The 22,155-nt window shown below is 50.8% G+C and overlaps 1 protein-coding gene across 5 annotated transcripts in view; it reads right to left on the bottom strand.

Annotated features, from left to right (window-relative positions):
- The window catches only part of Abr (ABR activator of RhoGEF and GTPase), a 199,698-nt gene that overhangs the window by 31,671 nt on the left and 145,872 nt on the right, over positions 1-22,155 (bottom strand). For 4 of the 5 annotated variants that reach the window (XM_050128662.1, XM_050128663.1, XM_050128664.1 and 1 more), the window contains 11 exons: positions 20,153-20,213; positions 15,958-16,010; positions 15,264-15,404; positions 13,641-13,762; positions 11,298-11,463; positions 8,553-8,675; positions 8,109-8,184; positions 7,559-7,663; positions 6,597-6,671; positions 4,809-4,906; positions 4,331-4,462 (listed from right to left, as the gene is read on the bottom strand). In XM_050128662.1, coding sequence (XP_049984619.1) covers positions 4,331-4,462; positions 4,809-4,906; positions 6,597-6,671; positions 7,559-7,663; positions 8,109-8,184; positions 8,553-8,675; positions 11,298-11,463; positions 13,641-13,762; positions 15,264-15,404; positions 15,958-16,010; positions 20,153-20,213 — 1,152 coding nt within the window. Of the gene's footprint in view, positions 1-4,330; positions 4,463-4,808; positions 4,907-6,596; positions 6,672-7,558; positions 7,664-8,108; positions 8,185-8,552; positions 8,676-11,297; positions 11,464-13,640; positions 13,763-15,263; positions 15,405-15,957; positions 16,011-19,679; positions 19,993-20,152; positions 20,214-22,155 lie in introns of those variants that run through there. The other variant, XM_050128666.1, reaches the window with a different exon arrangement.

Raw genomic sequence — 22,155 nt, 5'->3', positions numbered from 1 at the left:
CACGAACTCCAGTATGAGGGAAAAGAAAATTACCAATGTTTAGATACTGTCAGATTTGCCGGTTTGAGCACTGGAGGTAGTGGACCGGCCTTCATGACTTCCTCCATTTATTTATAAGAGCTCTGATCCCTTTTAAGTGGCCTGGTCGTAAATGTCAAAGAAATCCCCCTAGCTTGCCTTTCCCCTTCAGACCCACCAGCCATGACATGTTGGACCCTGGGAATATGCTAATCAGCCAGAGGGCAGGTCTCAGTTGGGGAGATCACATCTGGAGTCTGGAGTGGTGTAGCTGGAAATAGACTAGGATAAACATAGAGGCATCCCCCGAGAGCAGAAAACCCTGGGATGCTTTAGGGGAGCTGTTACCCTGGCCTGGCTGGGCTGGGGAGGCCAGCAGAGAGACAGATAGTGGGGAGGCTGTACAGAAAATCCACTAGGAATGACCCTGTGGGTCTGGACGACCCCTAAGCCTGAAGAGAGATGGACCAAGCTGGTAAGGAGTTTCAATGAATCTCCTGTGGCAAAGGGCAGATGCCGAGCACACAGTCACCATTCTACCTGTGAACAAGCACTGTTACACACTCTTCCACCCAGTAGCCAACCACCTTGGGCAACTCTCGATGGGGTCCCTGAACCCCTCAGACAGGCTGTGTGGTAGCAGGCATGTCACTCATCATTTGTGGTCACAGCCCCTCCTGTTCAGGACAAGCTGGAAGTCTTCATTTCCTGGGCCACTCCCTGCACATTCCTGCCCCGCTCTTGCCATGAGAGTCCCTCCCCAAATGCTTGCCTGCCTCACTTCTGCTGATCCAGGACCTGCCCACTTGCTAAAGCAACAAAGCCGTAAGAGGGCAATTACCGTGGCTCTACATAAACTGACAAAAAGTATTTTTGATGATGTGCTTTTAAAGGGTATATCTAAAGACTAGACAGGCCTAGACAGGGGTTTGTGATACTATGCCATGAAAATATAAAAAAACATAAAAAACACACTCTATGGTTAAGCCTATTTAAAGGTGAACACATCCAAGGGAGGGAAAAGGAAAAGGCACAGAATTACATAATAAAGGGTCTGCTCCAGGGCTGTAGATGAGAAGGCTCTTGATTGTTCAGTCTCTTTACCATGACTGCATTTTTTTTTTTTAATACAAACATCCTGTTTTTGGAATTAGAAGATTCGGTACTCTCAGATCCCTCTGGTCCCACATCCTCCTTGAAGCCTGCCCACCTCCAGCCCACGATGATTTTCCCCTTGTAAAGTTTCCACCCCATTCCTTCCACAGAGCAGTGGGGGCAGAGGAGCACCCTGGCAGTGGGCTCTGGTGGCAGAGGCTGACGCTCACCACTGACTCTCCTGCCTTCACCTTAGACAGGTTATTCACCTTCACCGCCTCGATGTCCTCATCTTTACAACGCTTCCTGCCCACAGGGCACTATGAAGACCCCAAGGCCATAGCTAGGGCTTTCACAGTGCTGGATTCTTCCTCGGTGCCCTGTTGGCGTCTTGTACTGCTCTCTGTTGACCTGGCATCTAAAGGCAAACCAGCCCTTCAATCTGACAGGGCACCCTGTAGTGTGGTGCTCACTGCAGGGGCACTGTGATCTCCCACCTCCAAATTTATAACGACTGCCGCTTTTCCATGCCAAGTTCTAGATGTACTAGGCAGAAATGTCCTGAGCCCAGAAGTGACGGTACTCCAAACAAAGGCAGTCTGAGGCTCTTCTCATGCCAGACAGCAGACCATCATTCCAACTCCTTGACCAGGCCAGTAGCCATGCCAACACCTTTCACCTGGGCTGCAAGACTTCTTGATAAAGGACTAAGATGCAGAGACACAGCACCAAGCAGACAATGTGCCTTCTCTACATACTGTCTGCAGAGGCCCCTTGGCCTGAGGGTCCTCATCTGTGAAGTAGGACAGAGCTGCAGCAGGATCACATCAGACAACACTTGGTAGTGTCCAGTGCTGCCATGTGTCTGTACTAAATGCTGCACCTGACCCAGTATCCATGCTCTGCTACCATCATGGCCAGAAGAGAGCAACTCGTCGTAAGAGCAAGTGCTTAGCGCTCAGCCCCTGGCTGGGCTGTGTGGAGAGGACCTACGGAGAAAGGGGCACAAAAGCGGGTTTTTTTCTCCACCTTCCCATTGAGCATCCTTGGGCCCTAGCTCCACATTAACACCACCTCTGGTTCTGCCCCCGGCCGGGGTCTACTGAAAGGAGCTAGGTGGGTTACCTTCCTTAGACATGAGGCAGCTATGGGGACAGGTTGCTCTACAGCTCGGTGGGGCCTGGCTATGTGGGACTGCTCAGTGCAGACTATCCATCCAGCCTGGCTCTCCTGAGCGGCTCTGAGGTATAAGCCACAGCACGCCCTCCCCAGAGCACGGGAGACTGGTGAGGTGGCTCCACGGCTCAGAGCTCAGGGCTGTGCTCGGGAGGCTGAGAGCTAGAGAACTTCAAAGGCCTCTGGAGGCTTTGGGCTTTGAGCCGCTGCCCACTCACTGGCCTGGTCAGCTGGCAGCAGGGACGTTTGTGTTTCTTTTAATATCAACTCCCAGGCATTTAACATTCCTCGAAGCTTAAACACAGAAACATTTCCCTTAGCAGAATGTGCTCTCTGCTTTGCCAAACACAACCTGGCAGCCCCCTTCCCCCACTACCTCCATCTGCTCCTGTGTGCAAGAGTCAATGATTTATGGCGTTTCCTCTGGACCTGAGGAGCACAGTGAGGGCAGAGCAGCAGGGATGCCATCCAGTGGGAGACTCCTGGCTCTGATATCTGGATTGTAGAGAGGCCGTGGGTCATGATGCTCCCTGAGCTGGCTTCTCCTGCCACCCTTTCTTTTCACAGCCGTCAGTGGCCCAGGCAGCATGGCAGCTTCTCATAGCTCTTGGCTGCCTGTCTCCTAAGGCTGGCCAGGCCAGCCTGGAACCCATTCCCTGCCTATTCCTTGGGCCTTGCCCAAGGGAGCAGAGATGGGATTCCTGCTACTTAAGAGGACATGTGACAGGGATTGAATTTAAAGAGCTTTCTGTCATCCCCATTTCTAAAACAATGAAGGGCTGGCACATGGTTGCCTAGCAGCACTGTCTCCCTGGAGACAGCACCAAGGAACAGGGTACAGGCCCCTCAGCGTCAGGAAATCCGTGCTTAGGAACATGAGGCAGATGGCTGGGCCTCTACTGGAGGGCACCACCCCTCTCCTCAGAGACAAAATGCAAGAGCAATACAGGTGGGGGATGGGGACACCCACAGTTCCCAATGACACCCAATCAAAATCCAGGTATAAAACCTCAGCTTCAACATGTACCAGAGAACAATCATTTCCTAAAAAAAAAAAGGCCTAGAGAGATGACTCAGTGGTTAAGACCACTTAGAGGACCCAGGCTCAGTTCCCAGCACCCCACATGGCAGCTCACAACCGTCCTTAACTTCAGGGATCCAACACCCTCCTTCGGTTCTGTGGGCACCGGGCACATACATGATGAGCACACATCATGCAGACAAAATATAAATAAACATAAAATAAAAACAAACATTTAAAAAAAATGTGAAGTTCCCCGATCAAAACTAACTCAGTGTGCCTGCTGGGGTCAAGGGTTAAGAGACCTGGAGCACCCATGCCTGTAGCCCAGCCTTGCCATTACCTCCCTTGATTTCATGGCCGCAGAATCTACAACCACTGTGTCTTAAACATGAGGCCACAGTGTGAATGGCTCCACATTAAATGTTATCCCTAAGTAGACAGCAGCCATCTTCAAAACTGGCACAATGTTCCAGAGATGAAAATACACACAAGAACCTTTTACTGATTTCCATCTTCAGAGCACCAAGAAACACAACTGAACCACATGCACTCACCCTGAGGATCCGACTCTACTGATATTCCAAGCCCCTCCCCCCCCCGACAGCGCCTCCCAACATAGGTTGGACAAGGCAGCCATTTGATAGAAGAGCCACAGTGGAGGACACGGGACTCTCTCCTGTCTCACGCCCACAGCAAACACGGCTCATTACAAACAGCCATCTCTTTTCTTGCTTACAACGTCGTCGGGACGCTTGCCCACACAGTGTGGCACAAAAAGCCACCAAGAGCCTGAAAGCAACCTTGAGAACAAACCCCCCTTTTTATCTGTCTATCTTGTAGAAACACAGTGGTCTACCTGGGCCAGGTAGAGTGGCCTAGGGTCCAGTATCTATGGGCAGCTGGGACACACCAAGGAGCCAACTTTGGGGAATGTGTCTCAACTCTGATGGACGAGAAGGACTCCTCCACTGTACAACCCTGGCCCACAGCTCTCCAGGTCTCACCCTGGCTTCTTACCTGGATCTGCCCCTTGCCCATGATCTTGTCCACAATCTCGTTGTTGTCTTTGTTGACCTTGGTCTTGTCATAGCACTTCTCATAGCACAGGATCCTCAGGGACTGGGACCCCTCCAGCTCAATCTCAAACTCCTGGTGACAGATGGAAGGAACAAAGGGCCTTGAGACTCTGAAAGACTTGTAGCTTCCTGGCTTCCCAGCGTGTATGGGCCTTGGCTTTGCAAGGCTAAGGTGAACAGGACCCTGGAGGGCCACATCCCAAGACACAGAGGGGCACTGGTACTTTCTAGAGGACCTAGAGACCTCTATGTGATGGGCAGAGTAGGGTATGGAAGCCTTAGCTAAAACCCCCAGGACCCACTGTCCTAAACAATGGTCTAGACAGATGACTAGTGGGAAGTAAGGGGCACACAGCTGGTCCAGCCAGTGGTTCAGCCACCCCCAGCAGAGAGCTGGGACACGAGCCTCCTCTACTCACCTCATCCCACTTGGGCTCTGTCGTGTCCCGAAACACCCTGGTTTTGGCTTTGCTGACAAAGTAGCCAAAGGAATCCACCTCCAGAGTACAGTACAGATCTGTAGGGGAAGGAGAGATATACCAAGTGAGTTCCGAACAGCCAGGAAGGAAGGGGGACAGGTACAGGTTCTAAAGGGCAGGGCCAGAGCTTTGGTATCCAGGGTACATGGATCGATCCTACAGCATCTCTATGGACTACGCAACCTGGGCAGTCCTTGGGGCTTCAGCTTCCCATGTACAAAAGAGAAATTGTATTAGTGACCACAGGGAGATGCCAGGAGACCAGGGCAGGAAATTAGCCTACAAAGGCCTTGAACACACCAAGGTCCTGGCCACTCTCTTGCTTTTCTCTGGGTATGCCGTATGTGTTCTGTAAATTCAGTGTCCCTTTCTTTGAAGTACTCACAGCAGGAGAGGGAGATTATAAGGAACACAACACCAAGGCAGGTGCCAAGACTCACTTCACCCTGCTGGGGACACAAAGGGGAGGCCTGTTCACCCTAGTAGCATGGAGGTTTCCCAGCCATGCTGATTGAATGAATGGCTGTTTATGGGCCAATAGCATGAACTTGTTATGAAGAAGCAGGAGCCAGGAGCCCTGAATTTCTGAGCCTGTGTGCTATATCAGGTCATTTCACATTCCTGTGACCCACAGTTCCTCATCCAGCAAACAGGAACTATAAACTGACCGGACAGAAGAAGCATGAGAAGTTTAGTTGAAGATAGGTGTAGTGGTGTACGCCTTTAATCCCAGCACTCAGGAGGCAGAGGTAGGCGGATCTCTGTGAGTTTGAGGCCAGCCTGGTCTACTAGCAAGTTCCAGGCCAGCCAGAGCTACATAGTGAGACCTTGTCTAAAGAAAAAAATGTTCAAGATAAGAATAAGGGCCAAACATTTGCCCAGTATGTGCAGGAAATGAGGCTCCATCTCCAGACGCCCCAAACACTGCATACACATACAATAATAGTTAGGCCAATAAAAACAAATGTAATCGCCTTAATTTTTGTGTTTGAGGACATGGTAGAATATTCCTTTAATCCCAGCACTCAGGAGGCAGAGGTAGTTGGAGCTCTGTGAGTTTGAGGCCAGCCTGGTCTACAGAGCGAGTTTTAGGTCAATCAGAGTTACATAAAGATGGTCTCAAAGGAAATTTAGAAGAAATATTATGTTTTCGATTTATTTTATCTATATGAGTGTTTTGCCTGCACGTATGTCTATGTACCACACATGTACCTGGTGCTTGTGGAGGCCAGAAGGTGGTGTCAGATCCCCGACACTGGAGTTACAGATGGTGGTGACCCCCCCCCCATGTGGATGCTGGGAACTGAACCCGGGTCTTCCGCAGGAGCAACAAGTGCTCTTAATCACTGAGCCATCTCTCCAGGCCTGAGACTGCCTTTTATGGAGAAGTACACTGAAGCTCAGGAAGGTTAAGAAAGAGCCCAGAGTCAGAGTTTGCAGTCACAAGACATGGGTTTGGTCTGGGTGTCTGTAGCTCTAGAGGAAAGTCCTGATGGAGAGCAGATCTTGGAGACAAAGGGCAAAGGTGGCTTCGCCGACAAGAGGAGCTAGCTTTAGACTTCGAGGGAAAGTCCTACAACTCCAGGCATATTAGCAGGGCCCCAGCTTGGGGAGATCAGAGTTGAGCAGCTGAGGGGGGGGAGCTTTACATAGTGGGACCATAGGGACTTGCTATGAAAAATGGACAGGGGCCACTCATCTTCTTTCTAGGGTCGAGGGGGCACTTACTGGCTGATTGTTTAAACCCCTTGGCGGAGTGGACGATGACATGAAGGAAGCCATACAATCCTGGAGACTCGTCATCTGCAAGAGAGCAAAGACTGGAGGATGGCGGTGTCAGAAGGAAGGCCGACAAGGGGCCTTGGTCCACAGCGCCACCTTGTGGCCATCTGGGAAACAAGGTCAAAGCCCACTGTTTCCCCACAGTGTGACCTAGGAAGAGAGGAGCCCTTCTCCTCTCTGTTCAGATTGGGAACTAGAACAAATCTTAGGCCAGTCATTTAGTACCTTCCCTCCCTCAGAATGTAGCTTATCCCAGGGCTGCCCTCCTCTGCCCTAATCTTTAAAAATGGAAATGAACCGATTTGAGTCACTTTGTTCTAATGAAAAAGAAAAGGCTCAGAGGAAGTTTTGGGCCTTTTCTGGGACACAAAGGTCCTCAGGTGAGCCTGAAATCCCAGCACTGGGAAAAACAGACACCCTCCCAGCAGAGAGTGCTTTGGGCCAGTTTCCAGTCTCATCACAGCTCTCCCTGCTTAGAATCCTCCTGTAGGCTCCTAGAATTACAGCACCACCCCCAAACTCCCTTGCTTGGTACTCAAGGCCTTCCAAATCTACCTCCAAAAACACCTGTCCTGATTTCTCATGTCCTTCTCCAGTCTGTCTACTGTCTTGTCCCCTGACTCCCTGCCCCATCCTGTAGCCTTTTGCTGATTGGGAGACTTCCTCAGGAACTCAACACCACCCCAGTGCTCCACGGTGCAGATTTTTCTCTCAGACTAGATGGGGCCAAGAACACCTGAGCCCTTGAGAGAGTACATCCCATTTTAAATCCCTGTGTACCAGCCACACTGGGCAGAGATCAGCCATTAGCAGCCACGTCCATCCTCCTTCGTCCTTGTAGAAGACCCTTAGCAAGGCTCCAGTGGCCTGGACTTGCTGGCTGGGCAGCCTGGAGTTCCAAGTCTTACCATCTTTATTGCTGGTAACAGGGATGTTGTGCACAGTCCTAAGCTTGAAGCAGGATCCCGTGAGCACCTGGAGCTCCACAGAACTCAGGACAAAGGCCTGGAGATCTGTGGGAGGAGCCAAGAGGGGACAGAGCTTCACTACAGGTCCACAGGACCTGCTGCTCTTCCTTGAAGATGCTTCAGGAAATCAGCTGAGTTTCTGGTGTGGGAGCTGCTTCTCTGTGCAGAGGGGAAGTCCTGCAGGTATGCACATGAGCACAGCTGTGGGTGCCGTGAGAGGCAGCAGTAAGGAAAGGAGCTCATGTGCGTGAGTGGGAAGCAAGAGGAGGGGAGGACACCCACCCAGAGCCCTGCGTAGCCTGTTAGGAATTCTCTGTGTGCCTTAATCAGGCCTAAACTGAGAGTAACATCCCAAGAATGCTACCTCCTGGCATCTTAAGAGGTAACTATGAGGGCTGAAGAGACACTGGACATGTTAAGATGGGAAAGACACAGGCCTTCTGCCGCCAAGAATGCCTTCAGAACAGTGTGGGACTGGATGGGACTTTACCCTTCTTCTGTAGCTTCTGGATGGCCTCTCTCCACTCCGACCTCTCGTAGTCAGAGGACAGAAGAAACAGGTAACTCTGGAGGGAGAGACAAGAGTTCAGCACAGTGACCACAGCTGGACAAAGTGAACCCCCAACTTCTAGGCTTCCCATCAAAGCCTCTTCTCACTCAGGCCCCTCAGAGGCTAAAGGAGGCAGCGAAGGTGGGGCTGTCCTTGTAGGAAGCCAGTAAGTGGCAAGAGTGGCAGCGGCAGTGCCAATGGTGGCCAGCAGAGGGCAGTAGGTTCCTGTTAGCACCGAGAGCGTGTCTAGGGGCTAGAGCTGTGGCAGCTTTCTTGGGATATGGGGGTCCCAGCGTCTGACCCTGATTCCCATGGGCCAGTGCCAGAAGCCTCGGAGAGTGGGCAGCCCTGAAACAGGTAACCCTCCACCCTTCTCCTCCTGACCTTTCCATTCCGATTGTGTATCCGGAACGGGATTGTGGGGGAATTGAGCAGCAGCAAGAACTCATTCTCAAACATCTTCTTTTTTAGGCGCTCAATGGCTCGGCTCTGTCCCTTGTTGGCTTTCTGCGGGAGACAAGACATGGGTGTTCTCCCTCATACAAAGACTTCACGTCTCACTCAGCTGTGCTAAACACAACATTCTCCTGTGTGTTCATTGGGTTTATTTGCTATATTTCATGAGGTTTTGATATCTAGAGCCCAGGTATGGAGCCAGATAATTCCTAACTAACCCTTCTGTGAGTTTATCAATTACATGCAGCTAACACAATGTGGCCCCAGTCCCAAGCCCATTTACAGAACATCCACTGGCAGGCCAGACAACTAGACTACCCCAAAGCCAGAGCCCCCAAAGTAAGGGCTCTTCTCACAGATTCTGTAAGAGACCTCCCACACTCTACCCCGTGACTCAATGGCCTCTATTAGAAAGCCCTCAGACACCTTTCAGCACTGAATCCCAGCTGCTGGCCTGACTGCAGGGCCTCTAAGCCTGGTCTGTGGTCCCACAAGCTGCCAAAGCTTGCCCTGCTCGCTAACAAGTTTGCTCCAATTTTCCAACTTTCTATTTCATCAAGGAAGTTTCCTGTGCTTAGAATCTCAGGGTCACTGAAATCCCCAAGCTCTTTAGTTTGGATTAACCTCTTCCTTTTTCCTTCGTGGATGTGTATGATGTGCATGTGTGTGATCACGTGTGCTCACATGCATGTGTCGGCCTCAAGTCGGTCTCAAGCCAGCTAGTTCTTGGTAATTCCAAGAGCTGGAATTACAGAAGGGCCACTCTACTCAGCCAGTCTGTAAATGGGTTCTATTCACCTGAACTCTGGTTTTCTTGCTTGCATAGCAAGCACTTAAACCACTGAGCCATCCCCCCAGCCCTTAACATAATAGTCTGGCAAAACTCTGACAAACCCCACAGCCGGCCCTGTGGCAGTGGCTCTCACATCCTGTAGGAAGAAAGTAGCCAACTTTCTCAGAGGTGGCTCTGCCAAATGCATACATGCATCTGCCCAGCCATGTCACCTGCAGAGACTCTAGACACAGGGCAGTGATGTGCACTGTAGACCCGCCTCCTACGGGGAAGGAATCAGGAACCATCCAAGTGCACAAATACATGTCTGACAGTGGAGACGGAATACACTGTAGCTGCTAAAGGGAATCTGACAGTCTGGAGTTCCAGGTGTAATTCTGTGAGGAGCTTAGAAACTGCCAGAACAGGACACGTGTTGACCTTGTGGACGCCTCCCCCCTACACTTCATGTTGTTAACAATGTAAGGGGAGTGAGAATCAATTTTACTCTACCTATTAGTACTGTGGGCACTTATTACATTGGCAACTAGAAAAATGAGTTTTAAAAATTGCTGTTATATTTTATTTATTTACTTACTTTTGACTTTTGAGACAGGATTTCTCTGTGTAACAGTCCTGGATGATCTAGAACTGACTCTATAGACCAGGCTGGCCTCAAACTCAGAGATCTGTCTGCCTCCCAAGTTTTGGGATTAAAGGCGCGCACCACTGCCATCTGGATTAAAAATTATTAGTGTGGCCAGCAAGATGGCTCAGAGGGTAAACTTGAAGGAGTCCACTCTTTCCCTTCCATCGTGTGGGTTCTGGGGACTGAACTCTGGTATTCAGGCTTGGGCAAGTGCTTTTACCTACTGAGACACCTCACCTCCCCACAAATGTAAGGCTATGCATTTTTCTCTAAAACATTGCTTTGGTCTCATTCCACTGTTTTTGATCTGCAATAATTTAATTTTTTTAAAAAAAGATTTATTTATTATGTATACAGGGTTCTACCTTCATGTATGCCTGCAGGCCAGAAGAGGACACCAGATCTCATTATAGATGGCTGTGAGCCACCATGTGGTTGCTGGGAATTGAACTCAGGACCTCTAGAATCTTAACTGCCATTTCTCCAGCCCATAATTTAATTTTTTATGCACTTCTAAACAGTTTCCAGTTTTATTTTGATACCCTTAACCTTCTAGTTATTTTGTACAACTTTTCTACAGTGTGTCTGTGAATATGACCCACAGGCTTTATCATGGTTTTAAACATTAGTCTATGTGTAGCAAGAATCTCAGGGTCTTTTTTTTTGTTTTAAGATTTACTTATTTTTTATTTTACGTGCATCAGTGTTTTGCCTGCATGTATGTCTGTGAAGGTATCAGAGGCCCTGGAACTGGAGTTACAGACAGTTGTGAGCTGCCATATGGGGGCTGGGAATTGAACCGAGGTCCTCTGGAAGAGCAACCAAAGCTCTTGAATGTTGAGCCATCTCTCCAGCCCAGGAATCTCTGCTTTCTTTCTTGGCATGCACTTCAGTCCTAACAGAGGAGCAATGCCAACTGTGGTGCCCGGGTTCCCTCTCCCTATTTATTTGCCTTTCAGAGGTGTCAGCTTCTCACGGGGCCTCCTGTGCTCTTCAAGATTTTTTTTTCCCAAGAAAGCCTCTCATCCCTCTTCTTTCTCTCCTTTTCTACATGTTCAACAAACACAGGTACTGAGGAAACCTTCCATAATTAAACCCACTCGGTTCTAAGCAGCGGTCCTTGGCCTCCCTTCAGCACTGACACACACAGGCAGCGGCTCCCATTCTTGAACCCTGCTTCCCCTTTATCACAGCCTCTAGCTTGCAGCCCGCCCACCCCCACCTCCCCAGAACACCCAGGCCATGCACTTACCTCCTTCTGAATCTCACTCTTGAGGGCAGAGATCTTCATTTTCATGTCCTCTAGCTCGTGGTCTGGGAAGGGGTGGACCTGGGGACTGGCCTCTGACTCCTCAGGGGATGGGAACACTAAGTCAGCCAGAGGGATGTACCACTTACAGTCATACTGCTGATGCTTTCTGTAAGCAAGCAGGAGACATGAGCTAAGCAAAGCAGCCTCTTCAATGCAAACTGCTCACCCAGAGCAAAAATCTACCCACAAAGGGATCTGCTGAGACTCATGGGAGGCAGAAACACTCCCTGCCCTTGAGGACTTCAATCACACACACACACACACACACACACACACACACACACACACACGCGCGCGGGCGCGGGAGCATTGAGAACCATGTCTGGGTGAGCCAGCCGTGAGGCCTGTTCTTCACCTTGATAGTCTTTCATCCAGTAGAACTGATGCTTCTAAATACCTAAATCACTGTGTATCGAGAAGAAAGAAGCCGTGCGGGCGGGGCTCATGCTTTCCTATCACGAGCTGCACACCCAGCCAGCTCCTCAGTCTGTTTGTCCTGAAGCTCACATTCATTGTCCTTTACAGGAGGGATGGGCTACAGATGCTATTCTGAATGCCAGTTCTGATCCACAGGGATCATACAGAGCCCTGAGTTGAGGGTTACAAAATGACTTGGTGGCACATGACTTTAACCCCAGCACTCAGAGGCAGAGGCAAGCGGATCTCCATAAATTCAAGGCCAGCCTGGTCTACATAGACCATGACAGGTCAGGCAAGGCTATAGTCACTCAGTCAATTGGCCAAGCAAAAAAGTTAGCTAAACCTAAACCTAGTGGGAAAGGGTGCTATGGTTGATTATTAATATCTGCTGCGGGAGAGGGACTGAAGATGGAGGGAGCTCCATGTCCTGTGAGTCATGCTGCAGACCCTGTCCCTTCCCCGCTCCCTTCCCACAGACACTGGGCTCATAAACATAAGACAGGAGCATAAACCCAGTACACTGCTTACTATCAGCTTCTCTGCGGTCTACTTAGGAGTCATGTCCTCAACCATAATAACCTCCTCCCTGCTTTGACTTCCTCTGAGAATTAGATTTGTTCCCAATTCTAGTCCCTTATGTTTCAATAAGCACACAGATCTTCCTCTATAGTGTGAGGCAACATGCTTAGCACATAATAGGTTATAAATGCAGATGGAAAAGTATGTGTATAAAAATGGAGCAACTTTTTCTGGTCATGCACAGAGTGTATCCACACTACCGAACAGGAGTTGAAAAAGAGCTTCCAAGTTAGAGTAGGGTTCAAATTCCATCTCCTCCATTTCTAGCTGTATGACCTTAGGCAACTTATTTGCCTTCTCTATGACTTCTGATTGTGAGAGAGGAAATAGTAACCACTTTGTGAAGATGATAGAAGATTAGAAACAATGTATCTGAGGCATTTGTCACAGCACCTGGAATGGCCGAAACCCTCAATAAATGGCAGCAGATGTAACGAATAGTCACAGAATTGTAGTTAGCACAAACTTTGTCAAGCCAGGAATGGTAGCACACGCCTTTAATCCTAGCACTCAGGAGGCAGAGGCAGGCGGATCTCTGAGTTCGAGGCCAGCCTGGTCTACAGAATGAGTTCCAGGACAGCCAGGGCTATACAGAGAAACCCTGCCTCGAAAAACAAAAACAAAACTTTGTCAAATTCTTGAGTAAATTATGGAGCAGCCACTTAATATCACGCAGAAAAGTAAAGCAGTGGTTGTGACATCCAGCAGCAGTAAGAAAAATGCTTTTATGGCAAGGGATAGAAAAGGCAGAGGCCAAGCTAGATGAAGTGGCACACACCTGTAATCTAAGTACTCAGGAGGCAGAGGCAGCAGCTCTCTATGAGTTCAAGGCCTACATATTGAGTTCCAGGACAGTCAGAGCTACATAGTGAGCTCTGAGATACTGTCTTGAAAATACCAAAAAATTAAAAAGCAGATCCCCAAATTGGGCATTCTGTTAGCACGACTATGAGAAAAAGCACAAAACCATTAAAAAAAAAAAAACAGGAAAGAAATATAGTCACAGAAGACTTAACGCTTATATTCAAGTAGGTTATTTTCTCCTGTAATATATTACCTTTATAATAAAACAACAGGATTTCTTGTTAGAAGAGACTACAGAGTAAAACTGAATTGCCCTGGAAGCCTTCAACTTATTGTGATCTTTCTGTGTTAGCCTTCCTACAGACAGGAGCCACCACTCCTGGCTGGCTAACATGCCTGACAGACAGCGCAAGCTGCTGAGGATTCCATGTGGGGCACTCCAGTTGTCCCCGACTGTGCCCCCACCCCCCACAGTCTTACCCTGCAGAGGTCTTCTTCAGCTTGGCACACAGTAGGACATCCGTGAAGAGAAAGACGTGCCGCAGCTTCCGGGAGCTCTCAGACATCTCTACCAGGAAGCCGTCCTTCACCAGCTGCCGAGTCTGAGGGAGACAGGACACCCCCACCTGCTCAAAGCACAGACCCTGCCCTTCTCAGCTGTGCTCCCCTCTAATCTCAGATCTACTGTCTGTACAGCTAAGAGGGTAGCATATGCCTGGTGAAGCGGCGTTTGCCGTGGAACAGCACGGCGCAGGGGCACACAGTATGCGTTTAATGTAACTCCATAACCGCACCCTCTCCCAGCTTCCCCTGGATAAAAACTCTCCGTAATGACTTGGTTTCTCCATCCTTGGCCATGAACGCCTCCAGCCTCACAGTTTCCTCCCAATGGAGAGTTTGATCCAGTTTCAGCTCATCTTGCCCAGCCAACCCACTCAGATTCGTCTGTGCTACTTCTCAGCAGATTCTTCAACGTATGGATGACAGACCCTGGGATTCCCCAAGGGGGTGGGGGTGGGGACTGCAGTGATCAGGCCAGTCAGAAGCATTTCGCTGCACGTGAGTGAGACATGTACTGTTTCCTCCCTGCGCCCTCAGAGCTGGCGGGCTTCTCGGGAGCCGTCATCATTTATTCCCGCCTTCTCTGTGTGCACTATATACTGTGTGACCTACATACTCTATTTTGTCTGTGGGAGAGCCTGCTGAGAGGATATGATTAAGACAGCCTGAGACTGATAGTGCTCTATGCCTTCTAGAGATTGTTCTCAGATATCCCCAGAGAAAGACAAACTGGGGCCATTTTCTGAGGTGCTGCAAACCAGGCCTGGGAACTGCGCACAGACAGCTCCATGCCCCATTAGTCATGCTCCAGACCCTGTCCCTCATTACTTCCCTTCCCAGCAGACATGGGCGGCCCATAATGTAACACAGGAACATAAACCCAGTCAGCCTTTCCTCCCAAATGCTCCTTAATTATCTCGATTAGACAGAAGGCACTGAATCTAGGCCAGACCGGGGACCCCCGAGGGTCACAGTCTCCCCAATTCTTCACACTGCTTCCCTACTTGTCCCCATCAGGAAGCTTCCCACACCACCCCAGGGGAGCTGAAAGGTCACATCTAGGTGTTTTCAAGGACGTTACAGCAGCTGGGTGGCCTATACCATCTCCAGGACCAGTGTTTTCTGTTGTTAGGCCCATTGTCTTGCTCTGGCTTCTCTCAGGGGCTCCCTGAGAGCATCATCCCAATGGGAACAAGGTGTGTCAAGAATGAGGTAACCAGAGGCCCAGCTTCTGGTGGGGGCAATGTGTCGGGTTTTATAGCCCAGTAAACATCTTATTCCGACCCTTCTGTTTGAGGATCTCTGTGCCAGCCTCAGAGATTGGTCAGACTCAATAGGGACCAATGAGACAACAGCCTTAAACTTCTTCAATAGGACCCGGCATGCTGTAGATATGGCCAAGGGCTGCAGGATTCCCTTCAGATGCTGGCACACAGGACACTCAACGTGATGGCCCCGGCACCAAGGACATCAGGGACAAGGGACCTGGTTAACTGTCTACTCCTCAGTCTAGGTGTGAAATTGTGAGAGCCCAGAACTCACCTCCCCCTTGGGGGTTGTGACTGCAGTCCGGCGGGGATCAATGTCCTCATTAATGCTAGACAGGAAATTCTGGGAGATTCGGAGGGCATCCTGAAGCAGTGGGTAGTCTGGATGGTCCACAGGTGTGTGCTTCAACAGATCCTGGGAAAGGATGTGGGTGGATGAGTTGAGAGGAGTGGTTCAAGTTAAATGAGAAGACAGTGGGGAGCATGCAATCCTCCAAAGAATTCTTAGAATTCAAAAGAAGTCTAAGGGGATACTAACCACACTCTAACACAGCTATGCCTGGGAAATCGGAACTGAAAAACCAGGGTCAGAGCGGCAGTAGTGAAGGCAATGCCCCTTTGATTTCTGCTATGGTCATGACTCTTTTCCCTAGGGGTAGCAGGTGGGTCAAGCCTTATCTCACCAAGCAGCTGGGGAATGCTCATCTGCCCACTGCACAGCTGCTCCCAGGACCCTAGAGACCACAAGGCAGGGGATGAAGCAGCAGCAAGTGTCTGCCTCCTAGGGAGCATTTGGCCAAATATCAAGCTCACTAGCCAAGCTATATTTAGGACCTGGCCCTGTTGGCATGGTTACCATAGGCTAGGCAGGCACAATCAGGGCCCAGGGACCCTCTGCCCCTGTGACTCCAATGCCTTCACATAAAATTCCCACCCCACCCCTGGCCACTATGGGACTCCACACTCACGTGTAGGACCAGGGTACTCCGAGTGACTCGGTCAATAGGCTTGTAGAGCAGAGCTGTAAGGAAGGCCAAGAAAGGAAACAGGACAATGAAGTACAAACTCTGGATCACAGAGGTGGGCTTTTTACCTTTAATCTGTCTTGTTTCTCCAAATGAACACTCACTCGGAAGCCAAGTAGGTTCTGTGGCAACCCATACCTCTGTTTTTACTCCATGCACAGGCCAAATAAGAGGAATAGGAGACATGTAAGCTCTGTCCACTCTGGCTCCCTCTCCACTTCAACCTTCCTCTCCTCACCCAGTCCTGTGCTGGCCAGGTTCTCACAGCTGAAGCGCCCCTGGACCCTGTCCACAACCACACAGACACACCCAGGTAGACCCTGAAAGAGTTCAACACACTGTGGTGCCCTCGGACTTCAGGATGGCAGGAGGCACCTGGCACTGTTCCAGAAAGGATACCTCCCTCATGCCAATCATTCTCGTGCTCTTCCAGTCTAAGGGCTGCTACACCAGCTGGGGAGCTCATGCTGCATTCATTCTCGCATAGTTGGCCTCAGCTCTAAGAAACAAAACAAAACTCTTCATGTCCTCAACCCCATTGACAGGATCGGCTCAGAGGCCAAAAGGCAAGCCAAGATCACCACCAAAATGCCCCACCCTCAGGACAGTGGTAAACTGAGGAGCAAAGACTTCCTGAAGGAATTGCAGTTGAGTCTTGCTACAGAAGTCCCCCAAGAAGCTGGAAAAATGCAAGGTCAGCCAGGTCCCATGTGCCACACTCCTTTGTGACCCAGACAATGAATAATGATCACCAAGATTCATCAGGGACAGTAGAGGCTACAGACAGCAGCCCAACACGTCCAGTGTACTGGTCTTCCCAACCTGGTAGCTCAGTGCTGGCCCTACACCTGGATCTTCAAGTCCAGGGACTAGGACCTTTGGAGTTCTGTCATAGGTGCTCTAAGAGGCAAAATGCTGGTTGAAGAACTAGAACCCTGAGTGAATAGCCCATAGAACCTGGCCAGATCCTAGACACATCCCACTTGGACAGCCCCCAAAGCAAAGTCTCCCAGAGCCCTAGAAACCTTGTGAAATGCTAAGCAAACACTTCAGGGAACATCCTGCTGATCTGAGTGAGGATGTGTTCTTAAGGCGTATTAACCACCCTATCCATAGCCCTTGCTTTGCTGCCCATAAAAGACAGAGATGCCCCTTCTACACTCCAGCGATGAAACCAAAACCTCCAAAGGACAAATAGCTATTTTGCTGACATGGACATGTATTAGCAGCTGGAAAACAGTGTTTTACGCAAACACAACAGTTGTAACTTTTTTTGTAGCCCTTTCCTAACCAGCCATTTCTTGCAACCCCCTGACGTCCCATAGAAGATGGAATAGGCAGATCCATGGGTTTGGGGTGTACTGGGACAGTGGTAGAAAAGCTGGGGCGTGTGCATGGGTCTGAGGATGTCTAAGGCACCCCACCCACCTGTGGCTCAAGCCTTGGCACCACAGCAGGAAAGTGGATACCAGAACTGTTGAGACCTGATGGCAGGCACAAGGTCAACAGACAGGCTTGGGGGTGGGGGATTCCCATCCCCCAGGAAAGCCGACACTGCATCACCATCCTCTGCAGCCCTCTCTGGGTCCCAGGAGGAAAAGGTTTCTGACTAAGCTCGGAGTCTGCAGAAATGGTGGATCAGGTTTCGGATGGGGGTATTAATATGCCTGAAGTCACCTCAAGAGTCCATCTGACGGGGCCATGCACAAAATTCTGCAGTCTTGGCATTGGTCGAGGGGGATCAGGCAAGGAAGGGTACCCCCAGTGCCCTTGCTCCCCCAGCCCCCGCCCCTTCCTTGTTCCTGTGCTCTGTCTACTCCTGCATCCTGCTACCACACTCTTCCTGGGATAGGTGCCCTCCAATAAGTTGTCTTGCTTGTCTCTCTCCCTCCTCCAGGAAGCCTTCCCTGATCACAAATTTACAGACATCAAAGTCAGATCACCACTATGGACACGCTGGTCTTTTCCCATGTTTCAAGGAACTGCCTTGTCTTTAGAACGAGACAATTTTCACTAGCCCATTTTTACCATGCAGAAATAGGCACACGGTACTTGCCTATAATTACAAAGCTGTGAGGATGCTGTGGGTTTTGAATTTTGGTTCACCCAAGTGTCTTCTTCAAGAGAGAGTGGCCGGCGGAACTCCACACTTATGAGTTCTGGGAAAGACTCCATCTACCTAGGTGAGTGCTGGCTGTAGAGGCAGCTCCTCACCCTACTTCCCACTTTGAAGCAGACTTCAAAGAGTATGGTATCATGAGGACCAAAGAGACCCTAGACTCCAGGTCTCAGGGGCCTGCTGCAGTACAACTAAGCCTCCTTCTCAGGAGGGAAGAGGGGGCAGAGAGCTGACCCTTTTCCCTTGTTAGAAAATCAGCACAGATACTTAAGTAGCCCCTCAGCCAGACCCAGCATTCCCTCCCTGACCCCTGACAGGGCTTCAAGTCTCACTCTTCACTGGGCCCCAGGCTGTTGAATCAGCGATAGGGCAGCACACAAAGGCGCTTCCAGCATCAGCACAGGACACAGAGCAACCCGGGGAACACGACGGGGACAATGGTCCTGAACAGCTAGCTCCCTGACATACAGGCCTTTAGGAAAGAGCTGGAAACCTGATCAAGCATCTTTCCTCCAGCATACTGCCACCCTCCCCTCCACTCAGTTCAGCTTGTAGCGGGAGTCCCAGGTTACCACGGAGATAGGCATGCAAAGTGACTGAGAAGGGTGCAGATAAAACGCCTGGTGGGAGGGAAGAGGAAGGTCCTTAACCAGCTACCTGCCTCCTTGGCACACATGGGCCCACAGCAGCGAGCCTGGAGGCAGCACGTGTCTCTCACACCCTGCCGGAGGAAGCTTAGGTCACCCGCCAGGTCTGGACAACTCCCTGCCTGCACCTGATTTGGTATCCTATGAGCAGCAGCCTGGCTAACAGCATGTGTCTGTCCTGGGACACCTCCTCACCCCAACTGAAGAAGTGACACAGAGGATGTTCCAGGTCCTTCCACTGAAGTGGGTGTGTGACCTTCACAAAGCAGCAGCCGGCCACACCCCCCTCTCCCGTGGACCTTCTGCACTGAATGCTGGGACCTGGGCTCAGGGTCTTTAAGGGCTGGAAACACTGCTCCGGAAAACAACCAGCTACTCCCCATTCTCCCAGAGCTGTCCAGAGAGGTGGCAGCGTGTGCACCGAGCACACAATGCACTGGCTGCTCAGAATCCTCTCTGCTCACGAAACAAAGAAACTCCCAACTTCTCTCTCCAGCCCGGGCTGGCACCCTCTTGCCTTGAGGTGCAGCTGTCCAGGCTGTCCCTCGCCCCACCTCAGGCCTTCAGCTACAGTCTGTCACCTTCCTGAGCCTCTTTAGGAAGTTGCTCAATGCTTCTCATGCACGCACATGCTAAACCACCAGTTTCACACACAGCCTCAGGAGTACCTGGACCTTTCTAGCCTGATCCTTCCATTTCAAAGATATTCTGCCCCTCTGCTGTGCAGCCTCTGGATTTCAACTCCAGACTGACCACAAAGCAAATCCAAGTTGGTTCAACCCCATGACCATCCTCCCTTCCCTGCAGCCCCTAAATCCTGCAGACCAATTGAAGTCCATTCTAGCCAGTCCCCAGATGGCTTAAGGCATGCCATTTCCCACGAAGGGTGCCTGGGTTACCATAGGTGCAGTTACAGCAGAAGCGAATGATGAGCAGGATTTCCATGGCAGCCTCTATCACTGTAGCAGGGACCTGCAGCCATTGCTCCAGGCTCCTGACTCTCCAGAGCAGTCCCGCCACTCGGCCACCTCGCTGGCTGCTGCTGCACAACCTCCAGAATCAAGCAGCCGCTTCCTTCCGAGTGCTCATCCAACAAGGGGGAGGGCAGGAGTGTGGAGAGGCAGGAGGAAGGGAGGGGAGGAGGGAGGAGGGACCAAATGCCTGCTGGCATCCTAAGGAGGAGCACGTTTGTAGCTGGCCTGCTGCCTAGAGAGGAGAGGCAGGCACGCAGGCGCGCGCGCGCGCACACACACACACACACACACACACACACACACACACACACGAGGCAGGGAGGCCACCACATTCACACAGTCCATAGTTCACTAAAACAAAGGCAGACAACTGTAATCCAGTCCACTCCCCAAAGTACCTTCCATGGTGACTGACGTATGGCTGTCCTTAGAGTCCTTGGGTCCTTTCACTTTGAGTTCCTGTGAGAGGGAGGAGAAAAATCACTGGCCTATCCCCCAGCTTGGAGGGAAGAAGGGCTCAAAGACCAGGACATAAGTAATAAGAGACAGAAAGGCAGACTCTGGGAATCAGAGTTTGGACTGATTGCTATAAAGTTCTGTGGCAAGAAGAACCAAGACCTGCCCCCTGATACCTTGCCTCTAGAGGATGAGTGTGACCACGTGCAGGGACACATTAGCCCTGGGAAGCCTGGCTGACCTCTGGGAATGAACACTCCTGAGCCAAGACAGAGGAGATCCACACACCTGAGCAATAAGCAGGGTGGAGATAGATGGGCGTGGAGCCCACAGGCCAGTCCAAGCTGTGCCCTCCCCCACTGCCTCTCCTAGAAACTATGACAAGTGACCCACGAATGGGTGCTGGAAACAGACTTCGGGAACAGAGATCATCAGATCTAAACCTCTTCCACTTGCTTTAGACAAGAGCTACCCCAGGCTTTGCCAACAGGACAGCGCAGCCCGCAACTGGAGCTGCAAGGCAATCCTCACTAGGCAAGATGAGCGAGTCTAGGAGAGGCACGTCTGGGAAGCAAGGGGCAAGGTAAGGCCAAGGTCATGTGCCCACGTGATGCCGCCTGCTCTGCCTGGGGAGGGGGGGCTCAAAGACCACACAGTAGGAGCTCATTTCCTGCACCATCTCCAGCTGTTCCTAGACAGAGAAAACCCCCAGGAGATGAGCCTGGCACATGGGGGTGGTGGTTAACTCAGCTTCTCTAGACCCAGTCTGTCTCTCTCGGGTGCCTGGATTCCCTGCTTTACAGGATTTTGGTCCACACCCCCTCCAGTGCACCCCAGAGGTATGAAATCACTGCTGCTGCAGAGGAGAAGGGCCTAATTGCAGTAATTAAGTGGCAGCTCCAGCAGGAAGCATCAGCGTCATTTTCAGTGAGTGAGTCAAGATGAGCAGCCACCTGGCAGAGGGCCATGGGCCTGGCTCTGTCCCCTGCGATAGGCTTTGGGGGTAGGAGGTATTAAATGCATGGATGCACAGAGAACAAGCAGTCAGCCAGGCTAAGAGGGGACTGCACAGGCTCCGGACACTCTCTAGACCATGCTGACCTCTGGATACCCAGGGCCCATTACAGCCACTGTCAACACACACCAGAGTCTTCTTTCCCAGAGAAGGCGGGAAGGTGAAAGGAGGCATCATTTCTGCAGCCCCATGGCTTCACCAAGAGGGACTTCCCCAGCCTTGTTCTGTCCTCCCAGAGGCTTGGGAGAAGAAACTGGGCACAAGCCTCCTCTGGAAACGGAAGAGAATATGTGTGCCCAGAGGTGAGGCACCCAAACCTACAGGTTCAGATCTGCTTTTTCTAGTAATCAAACTGCCATTTTTTCCTCTTTAAAAATTTATTTTGATTTATTTATTTAGGCTCTCACTCCCTTCTTCCATTTCTCCCCTTCTCCCCCTTCTTAAGACAGGGTCTCACTATCTATGTAGCCTTGCCTTACCTGGAGGTGGGTGGCTATATAAAACAGATTGGTCTTGAACTCAGAGATCACTCGACTCTGCCTTCTGAGTGCTGGGATTAAAGGTGTGAGTCATCACACCCGACTTCACATTTTCATCTCCACCTGCCCAACTGCTTCGTGGTCCTAGACTGACTCCGACTTAGGTACAGTGTGGAATCCCAGCAGTTTCAGGGAATTATGTGTCTCCCTTTCTCTTCTAGCACCAGAGCTGGTAAGAGGGGTACTGCAAGGCAAGACTTCCAAAACTATAGAAGCACCTCTACCCCTAACACACCAGGTCCCTCTAAAACTGGGCTCTCTTGCCCTGAGCTCAAACGGGTACTTCCTCCAAGGCTGGTAGCTTAGGAGTGTTACAGGGGTCTTTCTGGATAAAGAATGAGCTGAGCCGATCCTAGAGGACCAGCCTCTCCCTGCCACGTTCTAGATAGAA

The sequence above is a fragment of the Alexandromys fortis genome, unplaced genomic scaffold (assembly GCF_014885135.2).
Source record: "Alexandromys fortis isolate MF-2015 unplaced genomic scaffold, M_Fortis_MF-2015_v1.1 scaffold_80, whole genome shotgun sequence".
In the NCBI taxonomy this organism is placed as follows: Eukaryota; Metazoa; Chordata; class Mammalia; order Rodentia; family Cricetidae; genus Alexandromys; species Alexandromys fortis.
This window is presented reverse-complemented; position numbering and strand designations above follow the sequence as displayed.